The following is a 22,817-nucleotide window of genomic DNA, read 5'->3' on the forward strand; positions in this document are numbered from 1 at the left end:
GGGGGCAACTTGCCCCGTCCCCAGCGCCAAACAAAAACTTATCCCACCCTCAAATAAACTTGCCCCAAACCAACCAATTTTATAGCACCAAAAAAAATTACCACCTCCCCCCAATTTTTCACTCGCGAGTAAATCGGAGCTCTGGATGAAAGTGGTATGGGAGAATCTCCCCCAATAAGATGATGATTCGCTTTTACCTCTGAGCTCCAAAAATTCCAAAGCCAAAGGAGCAATGGACGTACCTTAAGGCAGTCATATAGTATAGCCGGCTGTACGTTAATAAACATGCGAATACTATTCGAGAAAGGGAATTTCATGTGATAAGATCTTTTCTCAAGTTTATGAGGAACTTCTCACACAGCTAAGAGGAAACTTCATATCAGCGCATTCGTACTTCAAGAACAATAGCATCCCCCGTCGAGTTCAAGGGGGAGGGAGACTTCTCTCATATCAATGAGTGCACCCCGATTCATATTAGCTCAATGAATTGGGCATACGGTTTACTGCCGAGTCCGAACGGCGTGTCTAAGACAGCACTTTTGTAGAGAAGTTCTCCATGGCTGAAATACTGAGCGGTATTTTGCCACCGTTGAAAAGTGTTTTGATGTTGCCTAGCCGGGGAATCAAACCCACGACCTTATGTGTGCAAGGCGGATGTGTGTACCATTGCACCACGGTGGCACCCTCTCCCTTGTCCCTTATGGGAAGTTTGTGGAAAAATTATATTATGTCGAGCTCCCTAAAGAGGTGAAGACCAAACGAACCAGAAAAGGGTAAATCGCCGACCAAGGTGGCTAAGTTCCAGTCTTCAAAGAAGACTAAAAAGCCGAAGACTGTTTCCAAATTCTCCAAGACAGGTGTTATGAGCTTCTCATCTGCCTCAACCCCAAAACCCCTTACCAGGGTGATAGAGATGAGACAGGTGATGAGAAGTAGGAAACCAATTAGACTAACATACGTGAAAACGCAGCAATGATGGGTCTGTGAAAGCGACAACTACTTCAAATGTCGCTAGTCCTCAGTCGACCAATCCATCCGAAATTCCATCCGAAGAACGACAGGCTTGTCGTGAAGAGCTCCCTTACTTTCAGAAAGAGTTCGTAAAAGCACCCTTACTTTCAGAAAGAGTTCGTAAAAGCACCCTTACTTTCAGAAAGAGTTCGTAACAGAACCCTTACTTTCCGAAAGAGTTCGTAAAAGCACCCTTACTTTCAGAAAGAGTTCGTAAAAGCACCCTTACTTTCAGAAAGAGTTCGTAAAAGCACCCTTTCTTTCAGAGAGAGTTCGTAAAAGACCCCTTATTTTCAGAAAGAGTTCGTAAAAGAACCCTTACTTTCAGAAAGAGTTCGTTGAAGCACCCTTACTTTCAGAAAGAGTTCGTAAAAGCACCCTTTCTTTCAGAGAGAGTTCGTAAAAGACCCCTTATTTTCAGAAAGAGTTCGTAAAAGAACCCTTACTTTCAGAAAGAGTTCGTTGAAGCACCCTTACTTTCACAAAGAGTTCGTAAAAGCGCCCTCTCTTTGAGAAAGGGTTCGTAAAAGCGCCCTTTCTTTGAGAAAGGGTTTGTAAAAGCACCCTTTCTTTAAGAAAGTGTTTGTTAAAGCACACATTCTTTCAGAAAGGGTTTGTAAAAGCACCTTTTCTTTGAGAAAGGGTCTGTACAAGCACTCTTTCAGAAAGGGTCTGTACAAGCACTCTTTCTTTCAGAATGGGTCCGTACAAGCACCATTCCTTTCAGAAAGGGTTTGTAAAAGTACTCTTTCTATCACAAAGTGTCTTTAAAAGCTCCCTTTCTTTCAGAAAGGATGTGAAAAATCACACTTTCTTTCAGCAGGGGTTTTTAAAAGCTCGCTTTCTTTCAGAAAGCGTCTGAAAAGCACCTTTTTCGGAAAGGTTTGGTGACAGCACCCTTTCTTTCAAAAATGGTTTGTAAAACCTCCCTTTCTTTTAGGAAGGGTTTGTAAAGGCACCCTTTCTTTTAGAATGGTTGCAAACCCAAGGGTCTGTACAAGCACCCATTCTTTCAGAAAGGGTGCTCCGTACAAGCACCCTTTCTTTCAGAAAGGGTCTGTAAGAGCACCCTTTATTTCAGAAAGGATTTGTAAAAGCACTCTTTCTATCAGAAAGGGTTTGTAAATCACCCTTTCTTTTAGAAAGGGTTTGTTTCGAAATGGGTCTGTAACAGCACTCTTTCTTTAAGAAAGGGTTTTTAAAAACATCCTTTTTTCAGAAAGGGTGTGAAAATCACCTTTTTTCAGAAAGGTTTTGTGAAAGCACATTTCTTTCAGAAAGGGCCTGTACAAACACCCTTTCTATCAGAAAGGATCTGTAAAACACCCTTTCGTTCAGAAAGGCTCTGTAAAAGCAAACTTTCTTTCAGAAAGGATCTGTAAGAGCACCCTTTCTTTCAGAAAAGGTCTTTCTGGCATAAATCATCATTTGTCTGTAAGGCATGCGAACTGTATTAGTTTCCTTATTATAAAGGGGACATTCCGGATCCAAATCACTCATGGCATCAACAAAATCATTCAAATAATCATCAAGCAAATGTTGGGGAATGATGGGAAGGCAACATAAAACAACTTTAGAATGATGAGAGAAAATCACATGCGCTTGGATTTAATCGGGAACGGTGGAAGTATGCTCAAATGTGATTGAATTTAATGGAAACTTTTTTTAATTTGTGTTTATATAATAAAGTTCTTTGTGTTCTTGTTTTACACAAATAATAAATGCATTTTATTTATTTTGGGATATTTCGCAACGGCTTGCATTTTATTTGCATCTTTGGACTGATTGAAAATGCAATCCGAAGAGTGGCTTTAAATTCAATCCAAAACACTACATCAAAAGCTGTGATTTGGATCGAAAATGGAGTGCATCCTAGCTGTGTGCTGTGGAAGCAAAATGGAGTGCATCCTAGCTGCGCGCTCTCTTGTAAAATTCATAAGTGAATTCATAGGAAAAGATGTACTCCAACGGCAAATTACATTTAGTTAGCTAACTACCAGGGCTTATTTCAAAGATTCTTATACATTTTTCATCAAAAAAAAAAAAAAAAAATACAATCAGGCAACAGCCCACGGCGACATGCCAAGCTGTCAAAGATGTCATAATTTTCATTCCGTTTATTTCTGGCATTCAGTCGTGATTAAACAATTTAAGTATTTTGGTGCCAAACCCTGATCAGTTGATATTATATTTTTTTTTTTAAATGAAAAATACGGGTAATTGTATGTAAATTGTTTGATGTATAAATGTTTTTTGATGTAGTGTTCTTTGGTGTAGAACTTTCGTTATCGGGGCGTATTCTCGTAAATATACATATATGTATATTTGGTGAGAGGCGACGATATCAGCTAACAGCGAAAACCTAAAGATGTTATAGACTGGATTTCTGCGAAATTTAATAGAGTTGACAAAGACAACTACATGACGGGAGTTAAACAACAAATTAAAAATATTTTTGCATGCCTTAACCAAATAAAATACTTCTGTGCGCAAGAAAAGACCCAAGTCGGACGGGGCCGATTATGTGGTACTCTTTCTTATCAACGTAACATTAAATAAAATGAAAATATATAAGGGGAGTATAGTTAACTCTGAACTGAATATAACAAAAATTGACCGACTCTACTCTAATCCGGATCGGAATTATTTTACGAATTTACTGTACAATAAACATAAAATCGGATGAAAAATATATATGGGAGATATATTCAAATCTGAACCGATTTAAATATAACTTGGCAAACTTATTTATTGTCCGAATTCCGCGACATTTCCCAATTTGCATCAAAATTAGACATAATTTGCGTATTGGGTGCACAGAATATCTCAAATCAAATATATAGGAGCTATATCCAAATCTGAACCGATTTCAGTATAATTTGGCAAACGTTCTTCTAGTGCAAATTCTGCCATACATTCCAAATTTCATGAAAGTTGGACAGACATAGCGTGATTGGTGCACCAAATACCTAAAATCGAGCGAATATACGAGGGCGGTTCGGAAACTTCTTAGCCTATCAATGAAAGAGAATAGTTAGTTTTTCAAAAATATTTTTATTTTTCAATATAATCTCCTGAAACTTCAATACGCTTTTCTAGCAATTCTATCCCTTGATTAAAATAGTTTTCCTCAAGGTCTTCAACATAGTGGTTTACAACTGTAATTATACCCTCAGCATTTATGCTAAAGAGGGTATATGAGGAAAAGTCAAAATTTTTTAGTTTCCATGAAGCCAAGGTTTGCTCTATTATAATACGCGAACTATTGTAGTTTACCAGTAATTATGACTATTGCTGGATTATTTTAGATGTTTTTGTACAAAGCTCAAAAATTTAGCAAAAAAAATAATTTACGTGGTAGTTACGACCGCGTAAAGGAAAAAACATAGGTAAAAACACGTTGAAGCTAAACAGGTTTTTTACATTGCTATTCGATTTCTGATTAAACCATTCAAATGACGGACATCTGTCCAAAGTAAAAGTAGGAGAATACAAAATGAAGATTACACTTCTAATGTATCACTTTCCAAAATTTCCACTGCATCCACCTTTTATGGATGCTGACATTTTGAAGCCGGATTTCAGGTGTATTTTGTATTTTTTATGTAACTGGGACGCGCATTCGGATATTTCGAAAAACCAATTATAGGATTAAAGAACTCGCGATTTCGCATAATCTGATATGTATATTGAGTATGTAGCCCACACAGCAGCAGATTAATCTACTGCCAAAGCCAAAATTTAGTGTGATATTTTTTCTAAAAAACCTATTTTTTGGGTACAGTATTTACAATATCGTTTTGAGTGTGCTGGTACCCCGCGATATTTTAGTTTTTCGACGATCCGGATCATATGAATCACAGATCATAATAATCCATCTACTAGAACGGCGGAAATGGCTACTGCAAAAATTGAAAAATTTGCGAAAAATGTTTTTCAAAATATCGCTGACTAATTCGCGTTTTATGTGGATCGTTTCCATTTCAATGAAGAAAGTGAATCATCAATCGCGTTTGTGCGAAAACAGCGGTTTGAAAAATTTAGTGGCGTGGGAGCTGTATCCGATTTATCCAAAAAATACTGTGTGATGCTACATCCACGGTTCTTGATGGATTTTATTGAAATATGTTTAGATCGATGTATTTTTTCAGGGTTGATAGTGAAATCGGATGCGCATAAAAAGTGTATGCACTTTGTGCAAAATATAAGCGTTATACAGTTTGTTGCACTCTAAACTGCAGACGATGCTACATCTTAGCGGCCAAAGTAAATCCTGGCAAATGTGTACAAATTAAAAGAGAAGAATTCGCTGTATTGGTAAACCGCATGCGCATCAAGTGATTTTGAGGATTTCGCGATTTACACGCATTTCAAAATGAACATTACCCGATACAATTTTATTTCAGGATTATACCCCATTTAAAGGAACCCAACATTTATTTGAAAGATATCCATATCTTCTGCTAGATGTTAGCGTGTTTTCGAGAAGTGATTAGAATAAAAAATGTGATTTATTGCGTGAAATTTAACTAAAATAGAAGAAAAACTCCGACCTATTTTTCTTACATTTTGTTCAACTAACTCACAAAATAAATTTTAATAAATACTAGCAGACCCCGGTCCGCGTTGCTGGCCCGTCGTAATGAGTTTTAATTCAAAAGTAAGTATTTTCTACCTCACTTCTTCGGTCCATTGTCAAACCGAGAAGGATTTTAAATTTATCAGCAGATTTTGTCTGTAACCTTTCTTTTCTCTTACGGAATTTGTCGGATTTTTAGCCAATTTGTGCCTTTTAGGATTTATTATCGTCGATGTCACTGTCTTTATCCTAAAGCGATCTAATAATAAAAGTTTAAAAAATGATTAAATCGAATTCTCCCGCTTATTTAGACCTATATGTTTTAGCTTTTCATGACTGATGGACCGTTGAACCTCACCATTTAAGTACATTTGTAAATATATAGTTTTTCTTGATCGGGGGACAACCACCGTTGTCTCGAAAACTAATTTGCAACCTGATGCACTCATAAGTTTAACAAATACACAGATTATAAAATAATAGGCCCCGAAATTGGTCTAAAAATATGTATATAGCACGGGACATTCCTGAATATTTTCTGAAAATTAGGTTCAGTGGTTTTGGAAAAATAATGTTTTGAAAAAGGGCGTGGTCATCAGTTTTCAAGATATAACATATTAAAAAAAGTGGGCCTGGTCCGGTCCCAGGGTGCACACAACTTCATTGCCTACCAAAATGTATGCTGAAACCGATATAATCATAAGTTTGGCTTATACATATAGCGTTTAACACGTTCGCTGACGTGAATGCTATAGCATTCATTTTGATGTTGACGTAGGATGACGTGAATGCTATAGCATTCACATGCAAAGTCAATCTTTAGTCATTTACTTCTATACAATCGCATGTTTTTGTGAGTTTTGTACATAATAGGACTCATTTCATATATATCCTAAATATAATAAATAAACAATTATAATAATATTAATAACACTGTGCTACAGTGAAAATTTGCAGGGGTTCTAATGCATAAATTCGGTTTTGTGGGAGTCCACAGAAGACGAAAATACCTTTGGTTTCTTTGGGTCACTTCGGTTTTTCATTTTATAACGGTAAATGTAGTGAAAAATGGGCTTTTTTGGATTTTCAACTTTAAACGGACATTACTTCTTTTTTCCACAACCGATTTGCACACACTGTTTTTCATTATAAAGGGGAGAGTAATGCCTTTCGAACAAGCCATAGATTTTTAATATTGGTTAACAAATGGCTAGTTAATAGTGGTTTAAGTGTGACAAAAACGCATTAAAAAACAGTAAAATGTTTTTCCTTGTGCTCTAGGCAGCGTAAATGATACCTAACAGTACAATTATTTACAGTTAGCAAGTAGGAAATTTAGTTGGCTTTCCAAAATGGGAAAAAGCAACAAAATCCGTTGAAAAATGAATGCGTTATGGCATTTTTTGTGTTTCAACTTTTTGGTTTTTTCTTATATTTTCCTTTATAAAACATTGATACCTTGTGCGTAATTGTTAAGCAGGATAATCACAATTAGAATCATACATGCTAAGATACCCATCTTTTATAAAGGAAAATATGAAAAAAACAAAAATGTTGAAACACAAAAAATGCCATAACGCATTCATTTTTCAACGGATTTTGTTGGTTTTTCCCATTTTGGAAAGCCAACTAAATTTCCTACTTGCAAACTGTCACTAATTGTACTGTTAGGTGTCATTAACGCAGCCTAGAGCACAAGGAAAAACATTTTACTGTTTTTAATGCGTTTTTGTCACACTTAAACCACTATTACATAGCCATTTGTTAACCGATTTTAAAAATCTATGGCTTTGTTCGGAAGGCATTACTCTCCCCTTTATAATGAAAAACAGTGCGTGCAAATCGGTTGTGGAAAAAAGAAGTAATATCCGTTTAAATTTGAAAATCCAAGAAAGCCCATTTTTCACTACATTTACCGTTATAAAATGAAAAACTGAAGTGACCCAAAGAAACCAAAGGTATTTTCGTCTTCTGTGGACTCCTATAAAACCGAATTTGTGCATCAGAAATCCTGCAAAAAAATTTTGTCCACATTTGTATCACAGTGTAATTAATTAATAAATGCACAAAAATTAATTTCGAAAAAAATTGGGTGTCGTTTTTTGCACCACTCTGAGTTTTTTTGCGTCCGCGAACGTGGTAACAGAAAGGCATGGGGAGCTTTTGCTGCAAATTTTATGGAAATCCCTTCAGTAGTATTGGAGTTATGACATACTAAAAAAGAACAGGCTTGGTCGGGCCTATAGGCCCCAAAGAAGTACCTAGATCGTAGATTAATCCGTAAATTTTTATTCCGATACATACATAATTTTTGCAAATATAACGTTTTTTTTTTTAATATCGCATAGGGGAGGTACCCCGCCCCCTCTGGAATTCAATAAAATATGTAACCTGTTTTCGGGGGCGTGGTAAACTTTTCTTTCCAAAAAACCTAAGTTGGGTTATGACAGCATTTGATTTTTATTCATAAAGGTAAGGCGTTTTTTAAATATGCCCTCTTCAAAATTCAAGAAAATATGCCTGTACATTCCCTGACATTTTCACGAATATCGGTTCAGTAGTTTTGTAGATGTAACATATTTTAAAACGTGAGTATGGTCAAGTCTGTGGTTCCTAAAAAAGTAGGTAAGGTCGGAGACACAACCACAATTGTCTCGCAAATTAACTTCCAAATAGATACATTCGTAATTATTGTAAATATAAAAAAATAGAAAATTTAAAAAAGTGGGCGTAAAAGTGGGGATGATCAAATTTTCTTTGCATAAAAACCCAAGTCGAAAATAGGTCCAGCCGTTCTCAACTGATGCCATTACCAACGAACGATATTTGATTTTTATTTATAAAGATTTAAAAGTTTAGACAAATCGCGATTTTCTTGAAAATCCCCTGTAGATATAACCTAATTAGAAAGTGAGCGTGGTCGGATCTTAAGTCACAAAATAAGTACGTAAGGTTGGAGACACAATCGCCATTGACTCGCAAATAAATTCCCAAACCGATACATTCGTATAAGTTGCAAATATTGCATTTTTACAAAAATAGGGCATAGGGGAGGTACCCGCCCGATCCGAAAGTCAAAAAATATATAGCCTATTTTTATCGGAGACCAACCCTGTACATTCGCTGAAAGTTTCAGGAAAATCGATTTAGTAGTTTCGTAGATATAATATATTTAAAAAAGTGGGCGTTGTCCAGTCTTAATGCCCCAAATAAGCACGTAAGGTCGGGGACACAATCTCCATTGACTCGGAAATTAATTTTCAAGGCGATACATTTGTAATTGTTGCAAATATTGCATTTTTACAAAAATAGGGCTTAGGGGAGGTACCCCGCCCGATCCCAAATTCAACCAAATGTGTAGCCTATTTCAACCGGGGGCCATCACTCTACGTTCCCTGCAAATTTCAGTTAAATTTATTGAGGAGTTCCGTAGATATAACATATTTATAAAAGTGGGCGGAAAAGTGGGCGTGGCCAATTGTTCTTTGCATAAAAACCTAAACTGGACTATGACTAACATTTCCACAAAAAATTATCCAAATCGCTGTAGCCGTTTTCAACTGATTCAATTACCAACAAACGACAATTGAGTTTTATATATAAAGATTTTCTCTTACAAAAAATTTATAAATTTCCTCAATATATTTTTTTGTTTTCGCTATAATATGAAAACCACTAAACGGATTTGTATAGTTTTGGTTTCATTTGAATCTTCGCGATGTATAGATTACGTACATATTTTTTATATATTTTTCAGAGGCATAAGCAGGTTGAATTTTATTAAAACAAGTTGCAAACTACCAATTGTTTGGAATTCTTTCCTAATTTCCGCGAAAATGCACAACTTTTTGACTAAAGTTATGGGACCTCAGTAAACATATAGTATGTAGGGAGCCCCTAATTAAGAGAGTTTCTCAATATAATGATTAGAGTCTTTTAAAGATTTTTTTCTTTTTATCAGAATTGAAACCGCCATAACTTTTGCGCGCAACAACCAAAATTAGTATCACGAACAGATTTAAGAATGACATTTTTTTCCCAATCTATGTACCAAAAATCTTTCATGTAGCTTAAAAAAAAAATTTAATATTTTTTTTTATGGAAAACTAAAAAATTTTGTCTTTTCTTCATATACACTTTCATATGGGCAAAATGTACCTCATCGAAATAATGGTTTTAGACCCCAAGTATGTTTGGACGAAATGTGTTTCAGACAATTTGGAGTCGATTTAGCCATTTCCGTCCGTCTGTCTGTCTGGCTGGTGCGCACGATAACTTTCAAACGGATGAACCGATTTGGTCCAAAAGTTGGCTATCGCAATATTTTGTCCAAACTTAGTTTAAGTTCAAAGATGGGTTATATCGGTCCACTCCTTCTGGTACCTCCCTCACAAAAGTTCAAAAATGTTCGGAAAAATTTTATGCACGATAAATCTTGAAGAGAATGACCGATTTGGTGCATACTTAAGACATCCTAATATATACACCAGATATATATCAGGTTCGAATATGGACTTTATTTGTCCACTCCTTCGGGTACCTCCCACGCAAAATTTCGGAAATGTTCACTTTAAGACCTGCTCTCGAATCACTTTGATTTCTGTTGAAGCAACTTGCATTCGCTGCCTCAATTACGACGGTAAAATTTTTTCAGTGGCAAGTCCATACTTCTTGAGAAACCAGCCCCAATTTTTATACTCTCAGCCTTTAGGCTAAAGAGGGTATTTACACTTTGATACGACGAAAAATTTGCCTCATCGAAATAATGGTTTTAGACCCCAAGTATGTTTGTACGATATCCGTTTCAGACAATTTTGAGTAGATCTAGCAATGTCCGTCCGTCTGTCTGTCTGTCTGGCTGGTGCGCACGATAACTCTCGAACGGAATAGTCAATTCGGTTCAAATTTAGGGTATCGAAATATTTTGTCAGATTCGATTTAAGTTCGAAGATGGGCCATATAGGTCCACTCCTTCAGGTACCTCCCCCACAAATGTTCAAAAATTGTCGCAAAACTTGTGCGAAGGGAATAACGGATTTGGTCCATACTTTGCACATCGTGTAATATCTGCCAAACTTAGATGAGGTTCCAATATGAACTCAATCGGTCCACTCCTTCGGGTACCTACCACACAAAATTTCGGAAAAGTTCAGTTTATGACCTGGTCTCGAATCGCTTTGATTTTTGTTTACGAAAGTTGTATTCGCTGCTTTCTATACGACGCTGTAAGTTTCATTAGAGGCAAGTCCATACTTCCTGAGAAAATAGCCCGAAAGTTACAAAAAACCCTATGACACCGTGTGTAGTGGTTGGAGCGCAAGATAACTCTCGAACGGATCTGCCGATTCGGTCCAAAATTTGGCTTTCGTAATATTTTGTCCAAACTTAGTTCAAGTTCAAAGATGGATTATATCGGTCCACTCCTTCCGGTACTTCCCCCACAAAAGTTCGAAAAAGTTCGGAAAATTTGTGCGTACGATAACTCTTGAAGGGAGTAACCGATTTGGTCCATACTTTGCACATTATGAAATTTCTACCAGACTTAGATGAGGTTCCAATATGGACTCAATCGGTAAACTCCATCGAGTACCACCCACACAAAATCTCGGAAAAGTTCATTTTAGGACCTGCTCTCGAATCGCCTTGGTTTTTGTTGTAACATCTTGTATTCACTGTCCCCTATACGAAGGCACAAGTTTCCTCAGGGCAAGTCCATACTTCCTGAAAAAATAGCCTGAAAGTTGAAAAACAAACCCTATGACATCATGTTTATGGGTGGAAGCGCAAGATAATTCTCGAACGGAAATGGCGATTCCGGCCAAAATTTGGCATTAGTAATATTGCTTCCAAACTTACTTTAACTTCGTAGATAAGCCATATCGGTCCGCTCCTTCAGGTACCTACCCAACAAATGTTCAAAAATATTCGGAAAAATTGTGCGCACGATAACTCTTGATGGGAGTGACCGATTTGGTCAATACTTTACACATTCTCATAATATCTACCATATATAGATCAGGTTCGAATATGGACTATATTTGTCCACTCCATCCCGTACCTCCCACACAAAATTTTGGATAAGTTCACTTTAAGACCTGCTATTGAATCACTTTGATTTTTGTTGAAGCAACTTACACTGCCTCAATTACGATGGTAAAAGTTGTTTCAGGGGCAAGTCAATACTTCTTGAGAAAACAGCCCGAAGGTTGTAAAAACCCCCTATGGCACCCCCATGGTCTATGTCGGTCCATTCCTTTAAGTACCTTTTCCGCAAAATGTTTGAACTTTAATCCTAATCAACATTTTTGTCGGTTCATACGACCAACATTTTGAAACCCCCTAAATACATAAGTTTTTTATGAAAAAAGTGTTTCAATTTGCACAGGCTGAGGGTATATCTCTGTCGGCAAAGCCGACTGATACTTTTTTACTTGTTGCATCTTCATTTGAGGTAAAACGCTTGCCAGAAAGGATTTTTTTTTAGATTTGGGAACAAGTAAAAGTCGCTGGGCGCTAAATCAGGAGAATAAGGTGGGTGGTCAAGCAACTCGTACTTTAATTCGTTGATTTTAGCCATTGTTAAAACACTCTTGTGCGCTGCACAGTGCGAAATTTGAGAAGTTTAGTGGAACTTTAAGGGATTTTCAAAGTACATGAAATTAGTTAAACTTTTATTGAATTCGTTAGCTAAGTACTCCACTGCTAATGATCCATACTCAGTTTGCCGATTTACTCCACGAAACGACTTAAAAATGCACTTAAAGTTGCACTTTTGTTTAATATTTTTTTTTTGTGAGAAACGACTTAAAAATGCACTTAAAGTTGCACTTTTGTTTAATATTTTTTTTTTGTGAGAAATGTATTTTTGATTCATTAAAAAAATGGAGTGGCGCGGACAAATGGTAATTCAGTATGCCATGATTTATTTTTCTTAATATTTTACAAAACAATTATGATATTTTACACTTTAAAAAATGCAAAAAACCCTTATTGTTTTCGTGCAATTTTAGTCGGAAAGAAGTGATTTTTTGAAGTTTTCAAAATTATAATTTTTTATTTTCCGTGGACATTTCAAAAGTGAGTTCCGTACATTCACGTGTTAAGATATATATAATCTGAAAGATTGGATTCTCCTCTGTTCTCAAAGCTATAAAACTGCTGCGGTATCGCGCGGTCTTTGGAGATATTCAAGATTTTCTAAAAACACTTCGGAAATTTCATTCAGTTGCATTTTTCAAAAGTGGAAGGTAAACGCGACAATGAACGCCATTGTTGACTGTGTTTTGAAGAAATGGACTCACTAATTCTAACAATGATAATTTCTGTAAAATTAAGAAACCTCTCGCAATTTTTCATAGTTTTGACCTCTAAATGTTGGTGATTTACATATAGTGCAACGTTTTTAGATGCTGTGGTGCAAATACCAAAATACGTGAAAAATTGTAATGCAGTGCAGACCTGAACTTGATCTGAAAGACATTATTAACAAAATTAATGGCATAGACCCGCTGAATAGACCAATAAACATTATAGATACAAATGAAAACAAAAAATATTGACATTTTACTCCTTAATAGATGTGTAGGGTTGTGGGGCTTCACCCAGAAGTGGACCTATGTTGACAGCTTTTGTGTGAGGAGGTTTTTTATTCGCTAACATCTTAAAATTTACATTTCCATCAAAATCGGCTGCAATTTTTGTCTTTAACCTTTAAAATACCCAATATGAGGGAACCCGGCATGTGGGGGCTATTCGAAACGCGAACCTATATTGAAAATATTTTGTACATAAGTTTTCTATCCGCTAAAAACTCAATATACCAATTTGCATCAAAATCGATTGAAAAATGAATGTAAAACTTAAAAACGGCAGCCACCGTTACATGAGCGCTACAGGAAACCGCGGGTCTATGTGGCCCAATTTGAGCCCCTCACTGTCCACTAATATAAGAAACATTTGCACAAAAATTTAGGAATCTACACCTTTTCCTTTAAAAGTTATTAGTAAAGTTCCGCTAAAGTGATCATATTTTGCACTGTGCGCTGGTACGTTGTCTTGATGAAAAATTATTTTTTTGTGTTGTAAGCCAGGACGTTTTTCTCGAATTTGTACATTTAGAAGGTTGCAATAGTACTCTGAGTTTATTGTTTTACCCTTTTGCAGATAGTTTTTTACTGTTGCATATGAAGGAACACTTTCACCTAACACATTCACCATATCATTGTGAATTTCTTGTCCCGATAAACCTTTTTTGTGTAAATATTTAATGACAGCACGCATTTCTAATTTTTCCGTTGTCTTTTTTGAACACCTGTTTCTATATGAAGGAGTTGCCAGATCGAAACAAAATTTAACATGTATTCATAACAGAGATGGAAGTTTCCAAAACACTTAACTTTTTTCTGTTTATGCCGCGCTTTTTGTGCTAGGCTAAGAAGTTTCCGAACTGCCCTCGTATATGGGAGCTATATCCAATTGTGAACTGATTTCAATATAACTTAGTAAATTTATTTATAGTCAGATTGATCGGTAACATTGTCTAAATTTTATATTAATTGCGAGTAATGTAAACCGCTTATTTATCCAGATTAAAATGGATTTATAAATAGTTTTTTGATAACTTATTTAAATTGAATATTTTTAAAATATATTTTCAGAATCATGAACTTAGTCCCAATTTACATTGGGCGAGTTTACTTGCGACAATTGTCATTTTGTAGGAGAGAGAGGTGAGGCATATGGCAACCCTTTGCCTCTCAGCACCCTCTCTCACCTACAAACTGACAATTGCCGCAAGTAAACTCGCCTAATGTAAATTGGGACTTATTTATTTAAAAGACAATTTCAGAGTAACAAAATATGAAATATGTGTTGAACAGGAAATGAAAATTATGAATAACAGTAAATTCAAATAAGTCGATATGAAGAATTATATAAAGTATTAATATTACAATATTGAGTAATATAAGTAATTTATAGATAGATAGGGATACGATAAATGGTACAATGAACATTATGAATGTAATGCAATATATTAATTATGTAAATAAGAATGGAGAGAAGGAATGATATTGATTTCTTGTAATCAATTTTGATAATTTTAGGATTATGATAATTAGGACTTTGGTAATGATAGGTCTATCATTACTTGCGTGTTTGGTTCATCAATTACTTGAAAACGGGCGAACATATATATGGGAGCTATGTCTACATATGAATTTGGCAGATTCGTTTCTAGGCCGATTATAAACAACTGCACGAAATTTTGAAGGTCTAACTTGCCGCTATAATTTGTTGCCTCAAACCCTGACGTTTACCCCACAGTGCAAAGATGCAAAGTAGGTTGGCGTAGGTGGCCAAACAACGGATATATAGCAATAGTCGGATCACCAAGAAATGTTGGTGGTTAATAGCGCTCCAATTTGAGGCAAAAAACTTTTGTGGGCAAAAAATCAAAGTTTCATTTTTACGAGTATGCGAATATCTCCGCTTTTAGTAGTCGTATTCTAAAAGGAAAGCCCGTCAATGGAGGAGGTAAATACCTTTATCCACCTTTATTATGATGCAAAATAGGTTGGCGCACGTCACACTTTTCAATTTTTATGCCCTCAGCCTTTAGGCTAGAAAGGGTATAAACACTTTGATACGAAAAATGTCTGTCTGTCTGGCGGGCTGGTGCGCACAATAACTCTCGAACAGATCAATTTTGTCGAAACATAGTTTAAGTTCGAAGATGGACCATATCGTTCCACTCCTTCTGGTACCTCCCCCACAAAAGTTCACAATTTTTCTGTAAAATGGTCTGAACGATAACTCTCGAAGGGAGCAATCGATTTGGTCAAAACTTTGCACATCGTATTATTCCTTCCAGATATAGATTGGGTTCGAATATTAACTATATCGGATAAAGTGAAGTTTAAGAGCTCCTCTCGGATGGTTTTGCAATTTTTTTCAGTAAGTTGTCCTAGCGGCTCCCTTTACGATGGTACATTTTTTTTCTTGCCATACTTCCTGAGATATTGGCCTAAAAGCTCCAAAAAAAACCCTGACAGCACCACCCAAAATGACAAATCCGCAAGATCATTCTCGCAGAGAGTTTCTGATTGGTGCGGGCTTTGTTCATCGTATTATTTCATCCAATCATGTATCAGGTTGGATTATGGATTGTATCGGTCCCCTACTTCGGGTACCTCCCACACAAAAAAAATCGAATAAAGTGCAGTTTAAGAGCTCCTCTCGGATCGTTTTGAAATTTGTATCAGTAAGTTTTCCTTGCGGCTCCCTTTACGAAGGTAAAATTTTTGTCTTGCGCATTTCCATACTTCCTGAGATATTGGCCTAAAAGCTCCAAAAAAAGCCCTGACAGCACCAATCAAAATGGCAAATCCGCAAGATAATTCTCGCAGAGAGTTTCTGATTGGTGCAGACTTTATTCAACGTATTATTTCATCCAATCATGTATCAGGTTGGAATATGGATTGTATTGGTCCACTCCTTCGGGTACCTCCCACACAAAACTCGGATAATGTGAAGTCAAAATCTCCTCTCGGAACGTTTTTAAATTTGTTCAATAAGTTTTCGTTGCGGCTCCCTTTACGATGGTACAATTTTTTTCTTGCACAAATCCATACTTCGTGAGATATTGGCCTAAAAGCTCCAAAAAAGCCCTGACACCACCAATCAAAATGGCAAATCCGCAAGATAATTCTCGCAGAGAGTTTCTGATTGGTGCAGACTTTATTCAACGTATTATTTCATCCAATCATGTATCAGGTTGGCATATGGATTGTATTGGTCCACTCCTTCGGGTACCTCCCACACAAAACTTGGATAATGTGAAGTTAAAAGCTCCTCTCGGAACGTTTTGAAATTTGAAATTTTCAGTAAGTTTTCCTTGCGGCTCCCTTTACGATGGTACATTTTTTTTTCTTGCGCAAGTCCATACTTCCTGAGATATTGGCCTAAAAGCTCCAAAAAACCCTGACAGCACCACCCAGAATGTCAAATCCGAAAGATAATTCTCGCAGGGACTTTCTGATTGGTGCAGGTTTTGCACATCGTATTATTTCATCCAGTCATGTATCAGGTTGGAATATGGATTGTATTGGGTCACTCCTTCGGGTACCTCCCAAATAAAATTCGGATATTAAGAGCTCCTCTCGGATCGTCTTGAATTTTTTCAGCAGGTTGTCCTTGCAACTCCCTTTATGAAGGTAAAATTTTTTCTTGTGCAAGTCTATACTTTCTGAGATATTGGCCTTAGTATTCCAAGAAACCCTGACAGCACCAACCAAAATGGCAAATCCGCAAGATTATTCTCGCAGGAGTTTCTGATTGGTGCAGACTTTGCCCATTATATTATTTTTTCCAGTCATGTATCAGATTGGAATATGGGCTATATCGGTCCACTACTTGGGGTACCTTGCACACAAAATTTGAAAAAGTTTAAGTTTAAGAGCTCCTCTCTCATCGTTTTGAATCTTTTTTTAGTAGGTTGTTCTAGCGGCCTCATTTTCAACGGTACAATCTTTTTGCGGAGTAAGTCAATACTTCCTGAAATAATGGTCCAAGCACCAAAACCCTCCCGGCACATACTAAAATGGCTATTGTGCAAGATAACTCTTAAACTTGTTCCAACAATTTCTTTCAAACTTAGTTTAACGTAATTAAATATTTCGAGTCCTTTATGAAGAAATTTGGTTACTAAAAATGTTTGGTATATGTCAATGAATTGGTATAGCCCCACATTGCGGTACATACATATTTTAAAGCAAACTCTTGATTCAAAATAAAAATATTTTATATACGGCATAATTATTGTGTTTGGTTTTGTTGTTGTTGTTTTTATACCCTCCACCATAATATGGAGGGTATAATTAAATTTGTCATTCCGTTTGTAACACATCGAAATATTCGTCGGAGACCCTATAAAGTATATATATTATTGATCAGCATAAAATTCTATGTCGATTTGACCATGTCCGTCTGTCCGTCCGTCCGTCCGTCTGTCTGTCTGTTGAAATCAAGATACAGCTCGCAATTTTAAAGATAGAGAGTCAAAATTTAGTACAGAAGTTTTTATTACTTGCAGGATGGTTGGTATTGAAAATGGGATATATCGGTCCACGTTTTGATATAGCCCCCATAGGACGGTACCTCCCGATTTTCGGTATTTTTAAGGTTTTAGCTTCATTATCCTACCAAAATGGCTGAAATTTGGTACGTAGACTTCTTTAGGGGTATAAAACTTTCCCCAGAATTTTGTCGGTATCGGTCCACACCTTCATATAGCCCCCATAGAACGGTACCTCCCGATTTTCGGTATTTTTAAGGTTTTAGCTTCATTATCCTACCGAAATGGCTTAAACTTGGCACTTAGTCTTCTTTAGGGGTATAAAACTTTCCCCCAGAATTTTGTCGTTAACGGTCCACACCTTCATATAGCCCCCATAGAACAATACCTCCCGAGTTTCGGTATTTAGAAGGTTTTATCTTCATTATCACACCGAAATGGCTGAAATTTGGTACTTAGTCTACTTTGGTGGTATAAAACTTTCCCCCAGAACTTTGTCGGTATCGGTCCATGCCTTCATATAGCCCCCATAGAACGGTACGTCCCGATTTTCGGTATTTTGAACGTTGTGGCCTCAATATTCCACCGAAATGGCTGAAATTTGGTACTTAGTCTACGTTGGTGGTATACAACTTTCCCCCAGAACTTTGTCGGTATCGGTCTACGCCTTCATATAGCCCCCATAGAGCGATACCTCCCGATTTTCGGTATTTTGAAGGTTTTAGCTTCATTATCACACCGAAATGGCTGAAATTTGGTACGCAGTCTACGTTGGTGGTATAAAACTTTCACCCAGAACTTTGTCGCTATCGGTCCACGCCTTCATATAGCCCCCATAGAGCGGTACCTCCCGATTTTCGGTATTTAGAAGGTTTTAGCTTCATTATCACACCGAAATGGCTGAAATTTGGTACTTAGTCTATTTTGGTGGTATAAAACTTTCCCCAGAACTTTGTCGGTATCGGTCCATGCCTTCATATAGCCCCCATAGAACGGTACCTCCCGATTTTCGGTATTTTGAACGTTGTGGCCTCAATATTCCACCGAAATGGCTGAAATTTGGTATTTAGACTTTGTAGGGGGTACTAAAACTTCTCCCTTAAATTTTTCGGTATAGGTCCACGCCTTCATATAGCCCCCATGGAAAGGTACCTCCCGATTTTTCGTACAGTTATTTCGTCGTTATTTCGTCTTCCAAGAGTTATAAAATATTCCAGAAGAGTATTATCAGTATAGGTCCACGTCTTCCTATATCCCCATAGAAGCGTACTTTTTGATTTTCGGCATTTTTTAAGTTTTAGCCACATTCTCTTACCTCTCTCATCGACAAACTGACAGTTGTCACAATTGGCTAATGTAAATATGGACTAACCCCCAGTTTTTGTAAAAACTTTTATTCTTCTCACACGAATTGTCAAATTTTGTAGATCGATTTACTCGCTTTAGCGCAAATGTAGAGCTCTGATTTTTAAATGAGGAATCCTTAACGATATATGGAATGGGTATACGAAAAATTAGATGCGTATGTCATCTGGGGGCTGAGCTATGAATGCTTAAATTATTACGAATGTAGACGAACGAACAAAAATAAGTTACAAAAACTGGGGGTTAGTCTTCTTCATACCCGAAAGGAAACTACTTATTCCATTTTCAATACAACTTGTGGTGGAGGGTATAACAAGTTCGGCCCGGCCGAACTTAACGCCGTTCTTACTTGTTTCTTTTGTGATTGATATATTGATATATTTCCCTCTGCACAGCTGACAGATAGTTTCATACTTGTTTTTAACATTTGTTTTTATATAAATACATAAATGTCTAAAATCTAATTAGTTATTATTTATTTCATTGTAAGCAATAGCCTGCGAAGGTAATTTTTGAGCATACACCACTATCATATCTGCGGCCATTGTAAGCAGCGCCTCCTGTAGCGAAATACCGCGCTTTTTGGCAGCTGTTTCAGTCATGACTTTGCAATAATCATCAATGAATTCCAAATGACGCGATTTTGGTATACAATCGAAAATTCCGCATACGGGTATTATACTCTCTGAAAAAAGAAAACAAAAATAAAAACAAAAACAAAAGAAAGTGAAAACTTGTTGACTTTTCAGGGTCATTAAACGTTTACAGTTGTTTCTTCTTAATTCTTATTTAAATAATGGAAAAAAACAGCACATATTTGTGTTTACCTTTAAAAACCTCTAAATTATCATAACGATAAATGCCATGTTTTATATCAATGCTAATGTTCGAAAACCCTGTCTCCTCCATCATTTGTTTAAATTCTTCTTTTGGATTGGGGCTGTATTGTAAAGGTGCTACAAAACGATCGACATCAACTGTCATGTACTGAGACCATTTGGGATTAGAGCTCATAATTTTGTTGGTTTCGAAAACATTGTGGTAACTAAAGAAAGTCAAAATACAATCACCGCCGGAGGGACGCAGCAATTTAAACATGTTTCGCAATGCAGTTCTGTATAGAAAAGAATAAAATGTTTAAACAAATATTTTATTGTTTTAAGGCCATTATATGCATACCTGTTATCCGGCACCCAATGTAATAGCAAAGCTGATATTACATGATCAAATTGACCCACTAAATCACTTGGTAATTGGGTTTTTGTGGCAATATCCAATAGTTTCAATTCACATTTATTTGGAATTTGATAGGTGTTTTTGAAGAAATCCAACATTTCCAACGATACATCGGTGAATACAAGTTTTCCAAAATTCTCAGGCATCAATGGATAAATGTAGTTTATAGAAACATCACCAGGACCACAACCGATATCTATGAAAGTATCACCACCCTCTGGACGAAATTGCAACAACCGCTTGGCAATTTTTGTTATTTGTTGCTCCGAATCCTCTTTTAGAGGCCCATTTGATGTTTGATACAATTGTGGTTTATTCATTTTTCTCTTTTGATCTCTTTTATTACGATCTGACACCTCCGATTTTGTAATTGCTGACTTTACTTAATTATCGATCTCGAATAAAACAAATTTGACTCGTAAATTATTTTAGCAGTTTCCGAACCACAAATATTTTCCTGCCAACACTTTGTGGCGATCTGACAGCCAACTGTTTGCAGCGGTGGAATTTATATTAATTATTGTAAAGTTTACATCTGTATTCTCACAGTGTACCAGAACAAACACAAACTGTAAACATCAAATGGGTTTTTTGTCACTCATACAAACATTGCTACCCAGCTAACATTTTTTTCTGAATTCGGTTTCAAAATCGTACAGAATTTCTCAAAAAAATTCCCGATTCTGATGTCGAATTCGGTACGAAAGTTGTAGAGACCTTGTCACCGAATTCGGAAAGAATTTTCTAAGGAGATTCTTAAAAAAATATTAGAGTTTAGCGACGAATTCGGAAGTTCATTCTTGAAAAATTCAGAGAAAAAATTTGATTTTCTGACAGAATTTGGTCCGAATTGGAAAGAAAATTCTGGAAAATTCGATGAAAAATTTAGATTTTATGATTAGATTTAAAATTTGTATATGCGATTTTTTAATCAGTTCTTTTGTTTTTCGACAAAAACCAAAAAAAAAAATTCCTTAGAAAATCGATTAGAAATCGGAATGACGATTCTTCAGAAAATGTGCGGAGATTCTCAAAACAAAAACTTATAGGTAACACTGTCCGACAGCCAAAATTGCACTTGAACCGGACTATATAAGTTTGAAAATATAGCAAAATGGAGTAAAATGGCATTTTTAATTTTTCGTTTTCTCATCGTTTTGACCTTTTAGAGGTCAAACAAATTTCAAAGATCAACATTTTTCACGAAAATATTTTAAATACTTGTACTCGTCGTATGATGCTGGTATTGGTGTCATACTAAGGAGGAGAGTATAGACTATTGCATTCCAGGATAAAAAGAACATCAAAAATATCCTTGAAAAATTAAGTCAAAAGTGAGAATTTTGGCAGTCGCATATCTCCTAAACCGCGAAGAATTGTAATTTGCTCATGGAAGCAAAGTTGTAGCTCTTGTCATAAAGAATATAAATTCTGGACACATGAAATCCGCCAAACCTCTAAAAGGTCAAAACGATGAGAAAACGAAAAATTAAAAATACCATTATACTCCATTTTGCCTATACTTTCAAACGTATATAGTCCGGTTCAAGTGTAACAAAATTTTTTGAAAATTGTCGGACGGTGTAATCGTTCCAATTCCTAGGAAAATATCTGAGAAATAGGCAAATTACTAAAAAAAATATTCAGAAAATCGCAGAAAAAATTGGAAATTAGAGCCCTCGGAACAAAATTGTTAGCTGGGTATGGACGTCACTGTTGTAAACGGATAAATCGGATGTTTGCCTTTAATAAAGAGCTTTTGTTTATTTCCCATTGTAATGTCTCCCTTGTCCCATCTGAGATGTTTGTGGAACAATTATTATTATTATAATGTCATGAAATATATGGGATATTAAAAAGACAATAATGCGTACATTGACGTACAGTGAGTCACAGTCAAAAGTATCCGCTTGAGTTTCGTTAATTAAAAATGCAATTGCTATGAACTAATTAATTAACATGAACATTAATGTCTTAACTTAAAATTAATCAAATTAAATTAACAATATTCAGGTAAATTCAGATAAAATAATAAAATAAAAGCGTTAAGTTCGGCCGGGTCGAACATTTATTACCCTCCACCATAAAATATTCTGAACTAAAACGGAATAGTTACCCAGCAAAATGTTCGATGCCAAAGAAGCTATTCAAGAATGGGTGCAAGTGAAATGGAATGTAATTTTTTTAGCATCTTCACTCATTCTTTTTACAAGAGCGTGACCCCCAAAAGATGCAATTCCTTTTCAGATCCTTAGCATGTCATCTTCGCAAACTCGGTGGAATGACATCTTCAACAATTCTTTGGCATGGCATCTATACCAATCCTTTGGCATGTCATCTTAATCGATTCCCTAGAATAGCATTTTCACTAAACTTTGGCAAGTCATTTTCACCAACCCTTCGGCATGAAATTTTCACGTCTTTTTCGGAAAATGGAAAAAAGGAATTTATGAAATAACTATAATTATCATCAAAAAGTTTACATCCATAATTGCAGTTTGTTGTTGATATAACAGTAGTTTATATGTTTGTTCATTTTCCTGTGATCTGAAT

The 22,817-nt window shown here is 36.1% G+C and overlaps 1 protein-coding gene across 1 annotated transcript; it reads right to left on the minus strand.

Annotated features, from left to right (window-relative positions):
• Nucleotides 1–19,400: 19,400 nt before the first annotated feature.
• Nucleotides 19,401–20,735, minus strand: LOC141393241 (juvenile hormone acid O-methyltransferase-like). Its single transcript, XM_073966218.1, has 3 exons — nucleotides 20,208–20,735; nucleotides 19,856–20,142; nucleotides 19,401–19,713 (listed from the first exon to the last, which is right to left on the minus strand). Exons 1-3 carry the CDS (start codon nucleotides 20,582–20,584, stop codon nucleotides 19,493–19,495), a joined length of 885 nt encoding a protein of 294 aa, XP_073822319.1. The 5' UTR covers nucleotides 20,585–20,735; the 3' UTR covers nucleotides 19,401–19,492.
• Nucleotides 20,736–22,817: the final 2,082 nt, after the last annotated feature.

Source organism: Musca autumnalis, unplaced genomic scaffold (genome assembly GCF_047663935.1).
Source record: "Musca autumnalis isolate F117 unplaced genomic scaffold, ASM4766393v1 scaffold_2, whole genome shotgun sequence".
Lineage (NCBI taxonomy): Eukaryota > Metazoa > Arthropoda > Insecta > Diptera > Muscidae > Musca > Musca autumnalis.

Excerpts from the sequence above, each read along its gene's own strand:
- LOC141393241 (XM_073966218.1), bottom strand. The coding sequence starts at position 20,584 with ATGAATAAACCACAATTGTATCAAACATCAAATGGGCCTCTAAAAGAG. Across the intron at positions 20,143-20,207 it reads CATTGGGTGCCGGATAACAG|AACTGCATTGCGAAACATGT; the intron begins GTATGCATATAA and ends TTTTCTATACAG. Across the intron at positions 19,714-19,855 it reads TAATTTAGAGGTTTTTAAAG|AGAGTATAATACCCGTATGC; the intron begins GTAAACACAAAT and ends TTCTTTTTTCAG.